This window comes from Palaemon carinicauda, chromosome 9 (genome assembly GCF_036898095.1).
Source record: "Palaemon carinicauda isolate YSFRI2023 chromosome 9, ASM3689809v2, whole genome shotgun sequence".
Taxonomy (NCBI): Eukaryota; Metazoa; Arthropoda; class Malacostraca; order Decapoda; family Palaemonidae; genus Palaemon; species Palaemon carinicauda.
The window spans coordinates 65,660,950-65,670,949 of record NC_090733.1 but is presented as its reverse complement, the minus strand read 5'-3'; the positions used below and the strand labels follow the sequence as shown (position 1 = coordinate 65,670,949).

At 35.4% G+C, this 10,000-nt stretch overlaps 1 protein-coding gene across 1 annotated transcript in view; it reads left to right on the top strand.

Moving 5' to 3' along the window:
• Positions 1 to 10,000, top strand: part of Ptp69D (Protein tyrosine phosphatase 69D) — a 651,708-nt gene that overhangs the window by 346,106 nt on the left and 295,602 nt on the right. The window contains exon 9 of the mRNA XM_068380055.1: positions 7,833 to 7,977. Coding sequence (XP_068236156.1) covers positions 7,833 to 7,977 — 145 coding nt within the window. The remainder of the gene's footprint in view (positions 1 to 7,832; positions 7,978 to 10,000) is intronic.

Here is a 10,000-nt window from a genome sequence, read left to right as displayed (position 1 = left end):
GGAAATCTAAAGTCCTTTACGCTCGATCTAGGGGAAAGCTTGCTTGGCGGAGATAGCCTCATTCCCAAGAACAAGGATAATGGCGAGAAATATGAAAATATACTCAAAGTTTTGGCAAAATAGTAACAAAAACTATACAAAAATAATTATGGTAGGCATAAAAATCGCATGACAACTCAAATCAGCTGCTTTCGGACCTTTAAATTACAAGACGCGGAAATTTAAAGTACATTACGCTTCTTCCAGGGGAAAGCGTGCTAGTCTCATACGTCATGGCGGACTTATAAACGCATCGTTACCATGGTAACGAAATCATTTTCAGTAATTATTCGTGTAAATAGCTATGAAACCTAAACAAACTGCATGTGAAGTATGAGCTGATTCTTTAAAGAAAATTTATAGGTCAATCAAGACCCCAGTGGAGCCCAGGGAAACTTTTTATTCATCATTGTTGACACGATATCCAAGGAACAATGAAACAATAGTCACGCAGGAGTAATGCTGATAATTTTTCGTAAAATTTGTATAAATGACTATGAAACCCCCCAAAAATACAAAGAAAAATCATCTGATTCATAACAGAAAGTTTAAAGGTCCATCTTGACCTCTGTTGGGACCTGGGCAACGTATAACAATGAAAACATAGTGCTACCATGGCAACGGAACCATTTTTCGTAATTATTCGAAAAAATAGCGATGAAATCTATAGCAAAGGCACATGAAATATCAGCTGATTCCTTTACATAAAATTTAAAGGTCCTCCATGACCCCTGTAGGGACCAAGGAAACTTTTTATTCATATTCAGTGTAGACAAGATGTCGAAGGAACATACAAACGATAGTCACGCAGGAGTAACACTGATAATTTTTCGTAAAATTTGTATAAAGGGCTATGAAACCCAAAAATAATACCAAGAAAAATCATCTGATTCATAACAGAAAGTTTAAAGGTCCATCTTGACCTCTGTGGGGACCTGGGCAACATAAAACAATGAAAACATAGTGTTACCATGGCAACGAAACCATTTTACGTAATTATTTGTAAAAATAGCTATGAAATCTAAAGCAAATGCACATAAAATGTCAGATGATTCCTTTACATAAAATTTAAAGGTCATTCATGACCCCTGTGGGCCTCAGAGAACTTTTTATTCATTTTTCATTGATGACAAGATGTCGAAGGGACAACAAAACAATACTCTTGCACTGGTAACAGTGCCTTATTTTTGTAATATTTGTGCAAATGCCTATGCAACCTAAAATTACTGCACAGGAAATATCAGCTGATTCTTCAAAGAAAATTTAAAGGTCCCTCTTGACCCTTGTGGGGCCCAGAGAAACTTTTTATTCATGTTACATTGATGACAAGACATCGAAGGAACAACATCACAACAGTAAAGCGTTGTATTTCAAATACAAGGCCTGCCAAGACCTGTTATCTACGCATAAGTATAGAAAACGTACTCGTACGTCCATGGGGGTAAAGGGATGGGTTATTAGGAACGTACCCGTACGTCCTTTGGGGGTTAAAGGTTTAATCCCTGCAAGTTTCATTACTCATCGATTAAAATTGTGGCCGGGAAGGTATTCACTAACAAACACACAATCAGGGGTTAAAACATATACCTTCTAACTTAGTTGGCGGAGATAATAGTTAGAATAATTTCAATGGTCTATGCAATATCCAGAATCAAAAACATTGAAGATAATATTCTCTCTCTCTCTCTCTCTCTCTCTCTCTCTCTCTCTCTCTCTCTCTCTCTCTCTCTCTCTCTCTCTCTCTCTCTCTCTCTCTCTCAAACACTAATTCTGATGATTTTACATACATTTCTTGTTTATGTAGAATTGCACAATTGTTGTTAGAATGAAAGTCCTTAAACATATGATAAATTGATATCATTGAATCTACCCAGACTTATATGTACAGGTATACCTCTCTTCGCCAGTAATTGGTTCCAGGAGAGGCTACTCAAGTTGAAATACGATATTAGTCAAATTTATTTGTCTCTGAATTTACTTGTTACCAGGCTAAACCACAAATAACCATTGCCAGTTCAGTATTTTATTTATAAATGCAATATGGTCAATAAGAATCTATTTTAAGTTTACAAAGAATTTAATTTTAGTTTTTAATGTAGTACAGAAAAAAAGTCATCTAAATTTACGAATAAACATACATGCATACTTGTAAATGTAGATGTTTACGTTTTGGTATGTTCACACTACATCACGGGCTCATTATTTGTGAATGTGGTTTGGTTTAAGGCAGGATAAAATAAAACTATTTTGTAAGGTTAAATAACAAATGAGGTTATAAAAATTATTATGGGATAGTATAGAATAAACTTAGTTGATAAATTTACCAATATTTACATTCATGTTGTTTGTTTGCATTGCGTACATAGATGGCTGCGGGTGTATCTTTAGCGTCAACAGCTGATTCTGGCTGTTGTTCGATATGCTTTTTAATAAGAAACTCCTCGAGAGTTCCTTGAACTGTGCTCGTCTTTTCTTTAAGGATTATATGATAGGGAGCAAAATTATATCGACAATACTCTGTTAATTATGTGTGAGCATAATCAGGATACCTTCATGACCTTGAAAACAGCTGACAACGTAACCAAAATAACAATCAATAATTGCTGCTGTTGAAAAACACCTTAAGTAGATAATAAAGAAGTAAATAAATAATTAAACAAAGTTCAGATAACACCGAAAACCAGGATTATTTTAGACATCTTTAAGTATATACATAAACATTATGCTGTTGACTGATAAAATTGAATGACGCGTTTCAAGGCCAGCATGCGATCGCACATAGATTTAAGCAAAGGATAAGTTTATTTTGTATTGTTATTCTTATTGTTATTATTATTATTATTATTATTATTATTATTATTATTATTATTACTAGCTAAGCTACAACCCTAGTTGGAAAAGCAAGATGCTCTAAGCCCAAGGGCTCCAACAGGGAAAAATAGCCATGTGAGGAAAGGAAATACGGTAAATAAAATAATGCTATGAGAAATAATGAACTATTAAAATGAAATATTTTAAAAACAGTAACAACAACAAAACTGATGTTTGTATGTAATATTTGACAGACACTTTTTAAGGAGACAAGGTTTCTGTTAAATCTGTTATATATGTGTATTGTAAGGCACCTCAGAGAGAGAGAATGTATACATATGGTAACTAATAGTAATAGCTATGAACGAAATGTATTACAACTATGATAACCTATAACACATTTGTGCTGGTGTAATTTCCATCAAGAATTTGTATTGTGTTAAAAAATTATATAGACAATATTTTTTGTTATTCGTACATGCACATATTGTCAGTAGATTCTTGAGATTGGCTGAACACAACCAAAAATAAAATGTGAATAGCTGTTGATTATTAGAATGTGCTTGAGATTGAAAAATATAATACAAAAATGCTTTAAAGCAAAATTAACTTTTTAAACTTTATGTTCATTGGATCTGTCGTAGAAAACTCTTTAAGAGGTTTAAACTTTATGTTCGTTGGAACTGGCATGGAAAACTCTAAGTTCTTAAAGATTGTTAAATAAGACAACAACAACATGCAGTCACAGATGTTTCCATATTTCATTTTCTAAGATTTATGATGATTATACTATTAACATATTGTAAATGTACATATTTCAATATGGATTTTTACACTTTTATTCCTCTTTATTGTACAGTAACATTATTTATGTACAGTTTTTAAACGCTTTTCTAGAGATATTACGACTTCAATATCTATAGCGTACTGACATAAAGTCGAATGAAATGACTTAAACTTTATTCGGATTTGGCTATATATTACTTTTGACAAGCAACGTATAATCAAAACCAACTTCAATCGAAACGACGTAAACCCATGTATACTTGGGTTGGACTCGGGACTCATAAAGATTTGTTCATTTAATTCCACCAACTTTTCATTTTAAGCTAAAGGTAACTTCCCTCCACAAACATCACCATAGCCTCCAGTGTTGCTACTCCCTGAGGTAAAAAAATCAATAATACAATTATTTCAGATTCTTTTAGTACTTTATGAAGAAGGCTTGAATCATTTATTCTGGAGATACCACTCCTTTCAGGAAAATGTGTTTTGATTCATGTAACATTTCCACTAATTTATATAAAAAATCAGTGAATATAGAAATAAGGTCAGATACAATCCCGTCAGAATTTATGTAATGGCCGTGAATTTATTTTTAATGAAGAACTTCATGTACCTTCCTAAGGAGGAATATTGAACACATGTCCTGGAACTATTTGGAATGTACATAGTGTTCCAAATACTGAAATTCCTGTCTTTACCTTTGAAAATCTCGATTCACCAATAGAAGAGAAGTTAATACATATCTGTAGATTCAAGGCATTTTCCAGTATAAAAGGCCAACTATTTACCAAGTTAAAAATATTATAGAACTGCACAATACACCTGCTATAGTTTGTAGTACAGTGCAGTATCAACTATATAAGGTGAGGGAGAAGATAAAATTGTATTATGTATATATAGGTAATTTTTACACTTAATTTGAAAATATTTTTGTAAATACCACTCCCCTTATGCATATATATGAAAGGCAAATATCTAAGATTCACTTCCTAGTACAGTACTGTAATTTTATCGAAGTGTAACTTAGCAGTGGTGAAACATGTTGTATAATATTTACACTGTTGCAATACATGCAATATATTTACAGTCTGCCTTTAACATTTGGGTATTTTCCGCAAATTTTTTAAAGTAATATTTTGAGTATTAAGAGGGAGGCACAGTTAAATAATATAGTCAAACCTTTAGCTACGAAAGAATCGGCTTACAAAATTTTCACTCTACGTTAGGAGATGCGAAAAATTTTATGACGCGTATCACGAAAAATTTTTCAGACAACGAAAGGCGGTACGGAGTGGAAGCCCAATCGTATCCGAGACGGATTTTCAAATTCGCGTTCCGCCAGCACGTAAACTCACTACCATCCTCCTTCATTCCCATTGGTTATCTCCCTACTTGGATGCTAGTTACCACCATGAGATCCTGCTCTCCTATTGGTTGACCTCTACTGTACTGTATCCCATTGTGCATCTACGCACTGGCGTTCCTATGTCTTTTTATTCTAGCAGCGGTATCGTACACATTGACTTAGTGTTTGTGATTTCGTTTTCGTAACAATTTTACTGTACGTACTGTTATCGTGTGTGATCCTACGATACATCATTAGCCATGGGTCCCAAGAAAGTCGCTGATGTTAAAGGAAAGAAGTGGGTGATGTTTTCCATGGAGATGAAGATGGAAATAATCAAGAAATACGAGGCCGGCATGCGGTTAAGTGTGGTCGCGAAGGAATATGGCCGAAATCCATCTACGATAGGAACGATCCTGAAGCAGAAGGAAGCTATCAAAGCAGCAACACCTTCTAAGGGCGTGACTATCTTCTCCATCAAGAGGAGCCACCTTCACGATGAGATGGAAAGACTGCTGCTTATCTGGATAAAGGGCAAAGAAAAGGCTTAAGACACTATCACCGAAGCGATAATCTGCCAGAAAGCCAGCGCCATTTTAGGTGATCTCTTGCATGCTCAGGCCAAAGCCAACGCAGGAGAAGGAACATCGAAGCAGGAACCCCCAGAGTTTAAGGCTTCTCGTGGGTGGTTTGAAAAGTTTAAGAAACGCTCAGGCATTTATTCGGTGGTGCGTCATGGGGAGGCTGCAAGCTCGGACACGAATGTGGCCGAAGCCTACGTTAAGACGTTCGACGAGTTGACTGTCCGGAAAGGCTACCGTCCCTAGCAAGTCTTCAATTGCGACAAGACTGGGCTTTTTTTTTTTTTTAAATGGCTCGAATGTACATCACGGCAGAAGTAAAGAGGCTGGCCATAAGCCTATATAGGACCGGCTTACCCTTGCACTCTGTGCAAATGCCAGTGGGGATTGCAAGGTGAAACCCCTGCTGGTGTATCACTCCGATACTTCCCGAGCCTTCAAGACCTACAAAGTCTCTAAGGAACATCTAAACGTGTTGTGGATGGCTAATGGAAAAGCCTGGGTAACAAGACAATTGTTCATCGAGTGGATAAATATTTGTTTTGGCCCGACTGTGAAAAAGTATTTGGAAGAGAAGCGCCTCCCCATGAAATGCCTGCTGGTACTGGACAATGCCCTGCTCACCCTCCTTCCCTTCATGAAGATATTGAAGCACAATATTCCTTCGTCAAGATTCTCTATCTTCCACCGAACACCACCCCTCTCCTCCAGCCCATGGACCAGCAAGTGATTTCCAACTTGTAGAAACTACACGAAATATCTCTTCAAGAGAGGTTTCAAAATCATTGAGAGCACAAACCTCACCCTTCATCAATTTTGGAAGGAGCATTTTGATGTTGTCTTATGCCTCAAAATGATCGATCAAGCTTGGCAGGAGATTTCGAGGGCTTCCACGCAGACCAAACTGAAGATGATTCCGAAAATGTTGACGATCCTGAACCTGATGCTTAATCTGAAGTTTCCGAGATCGTTACACTCGGGAAGTCCATGGGTCTGGAAGTTGATGAGGCCGACATTGATGAGTTTATCCAGGAGCACCAAGAGGAACTTAACGATGGATGACCTGAAGGAGTTGGAGGCCATGCGAGTGAACGTCATTCAGGAAGAGTACAGTAGAGGGGAGCAGGATGACCCACTGACAACAGCAGAAATTAAAGAGGGTCTAGATGGCTACTATAAAATGGGGGCTCTCGTAGAAAAGAGACACCCAGAAAAAACTCTCATCGGTTGTGGGGTTGAGTACTGTAATGAAGTTTGCCCGAGTTATTTCAGGAAAATTTTAAGAAACAGGCAGAAACAATTTCTTTGGACGATTATTTTAGTAAGAGGCCTTTGGTAGAAGCAGACCAAGCGCCAGCTAAAAAAACGAAAGAAAAGTGGCAGTGATGAACAAAATACGTAGTGTAATTAAATTTAGAAAATAGAAAACGTAAAGTAAAAAAAAAAAAATAGAAAAAGGAAAAAAAATTAAATTTTATTTAAAGTTTTTCGTAAAGTTAAGTGTTAATATTTCCTGCCATTTGTAGATTCGTTTCCTAAAATTAAGTGTTAATGTTTTCTGCCATTCATAAATCTATTTTGTAAAGTTAAGTGTTTACGTTTTCTGACAATTGTACGTAAACGTTTTCCGCCATTTTCATCCTCCTCTACCGCCCAGCACTTTGCTCTCGGACATCGCCTCACTCCAAAGGTAAGGTTCCACATTTTTGTTACTGTATTTTTACTGTTTGCTCTAATTAAACACTTCTTTTTCAGAATATCAATGTTAATTTGTTATTAAATGATCAAAATACAGTACTGTTCATATATTTAGTACTGTTTAGTGGCGAATATAATTTTTAAAATCATTTAATATGGTGTTTTTCTAGGGTCTGGAATGAATTAGGCTATTGACATGTAAAATGTGACTCGCTACATGAAAAATTAACTTTACGAAAGCCCTTACGGAACCAATTAATTTTGTGTTGTGAGGCATCACTGTAAATACTGAAGATCGTTCATACACAAATATTTATTGTAAAGGATAGGCCTCATTGACTTTTACTGTAAATATTTGCTATGTCGTTCAGGGTGAAATTGGCCAGCTCTGTAAGAGTCAAATTTGACTCGGTAGGCTAATAAATTTCTTTTCTCTAGTAAATAATCATCAGGGTGAAACTGGATGTGAAAAAAATAACCTTTATCCATGTTTTTGCTTTCTCATATTGAAATTAGGTTCTGTATTAGTTTTATGAATAAATAGGGTTTAACAAATTAATGCTTTTTTTCAGGCGTATCTTCCGGTCACTCCGACGTTCGCACACATTGATGTCTCAGCCTGCTATTGATGTTAAACCCATTCCAAGGGAAGAACTTGTTTCACAGTATATTGAGAAGTTGAAAGATTCTGAGCTTGGATTTAGGAGAGAATATGAGGTTAGTAAACTTGAAATCTGCACTCCACCATAATAATGTTGAACTAATAAGTTTCTGCTATTGCGAACGTGTGGAAAATAATGGTTGGGAAATTAAAATACATGAAAAATAAAAAATTATTGCTAAATTTCAAATTGAGCAACTAATATGTAGGTTAGTTCACCATGCTGCCATTTGGTGACAAGCTGAATGTCATTGGAAAATAAGGAATTTTTTAATGTTCTAGTTTGAAAAAAAAAAAAGGGGGGGGTTGATAAAACTCATGGCAAAAGAAAGAGGGAGAGGGGGAATTGCATAAGTAATAACTGGAATCCTTTAGTTCATGAAATATCTCAGTATGATTCAAAATACTGCACTTATTCCTATAATTTGCTAAAATATAGTGATCTTCATTTCATAACTTCTGGCACTTTCAATACCTTTACAGTAATGAATGTTGTAATTTCCTGTTTTTATATTACCCTTTAAGGATTAAATAAAAAACTAGTAATAATTAAACGATACTTTAAAATTATTTACATTTTGTGTACGCATTATAAACCAATGAAACGTTAAATTCGTAATTTACATTTACTAAAGTGGAAAGCCAAAAGGCTTTCTCGTTTCATCACGCATACACAGGCATTTGGATTAGCTGATCATCAGCTGCACTTTTTAAATGTTTTCATATTTGTTTTCATTTTAAGTCCAAAGATTCATTCATACTTTTACTATTATAGCTTAATTCTGAATGTCAGAGATTCGTGCTCTAATCCATTACAAAATGGTTACATACTATACTGAACAGGGTACACAACTTGTTTGTACAAGCTTACTCTCAACCTTCATTTAAAGTTGTAAACCTTAAAGATTTTAGTTTGAGGGATTTTGGAACAAAAACAGTATTAGAGATACTTGGCCACTCACATCTATGAATAGAGCAGTCCATTGCTGGAAGAGGTAAGACAAAGTAAAAAAAAAAAAAGAAACCTTTTTTTATTTTTGGCCATGTAGATTCAGACATTTGGCTATGCATATATATTCTTGCTCTCTCTTTTAAATGGATGATAAAATTTTTTTTATTTAGAAACAGGTGTATTATGAATAGATAATAAAGTTCTATGATGCATGACTACCAACTCTTAGCTGCAGAAGAAGGGTAGGGTAGAGCCGCTGGGGCCGTATATATCTCGAGCTGCCACAATGGAACTTTTAATCTTTTCTGAGGATTTTATGATGGATGCCTGGATAAAGCTTTCACTCTTATGTGGGTCCTCCAAGGGTAATGCATTGGCCAAAGATGACTGACCTAAAAGGTTTTTGTGAATGTCACAATGCTTGTTGCCATGTAGCCACCCAATGAGCTACCACAGCCTGTGTATGTACTGATCTATTTTGGCAGTATAAGCAACTTCTCAACTCTATGGTCTCAAAGCAAACTACCCTAACACTGTCATTTTACATTTTCCTTTATCAAAATTTTTCAACCATTCCCCTTCTCTTATATATCTTATATCTCGCATCTATCCGATCCTCTTTCAAGATAATTAAAAATAAAAGTAAACCCTCAGACATACGCTCTATTAATTTTTAGACAGGTCTGTACAGAGACAGAGGAAGAGAGAGGGAGAGTGATATATACCGTATTTCTCATGTCATAAGACTCTACAAGTGGTAAGACGCACCATTAAATTAGCAAAGCAGGTTTTGGAAAAAAAGAAATTGAGGGTTTTACAAGCTATCTTAGCAGAAATTCCTAGCAGCGACTCTAGTGAGATTTTTGTCTGGCACAGTAGATTTTCATATTTTTGGTGTACTATGAAAAGTTTAAGTTAATATCAATTAGCTGCACGCCGGTTATCCCAGCTTTATTGCATATTCAAATAAGAAATCACTAAACCAGTTGTAGTTGCCACTACAACTACACGTTATTGTTTGTTGTTTCAAGTGTTCTTTACATTAAAGCAGTGTTGCCTAATGTTCTAAATAAAATTTTGGTAAAGAAGTAAAATTCCAGTGATGTTTCCAAAATTTCTCTTATAGC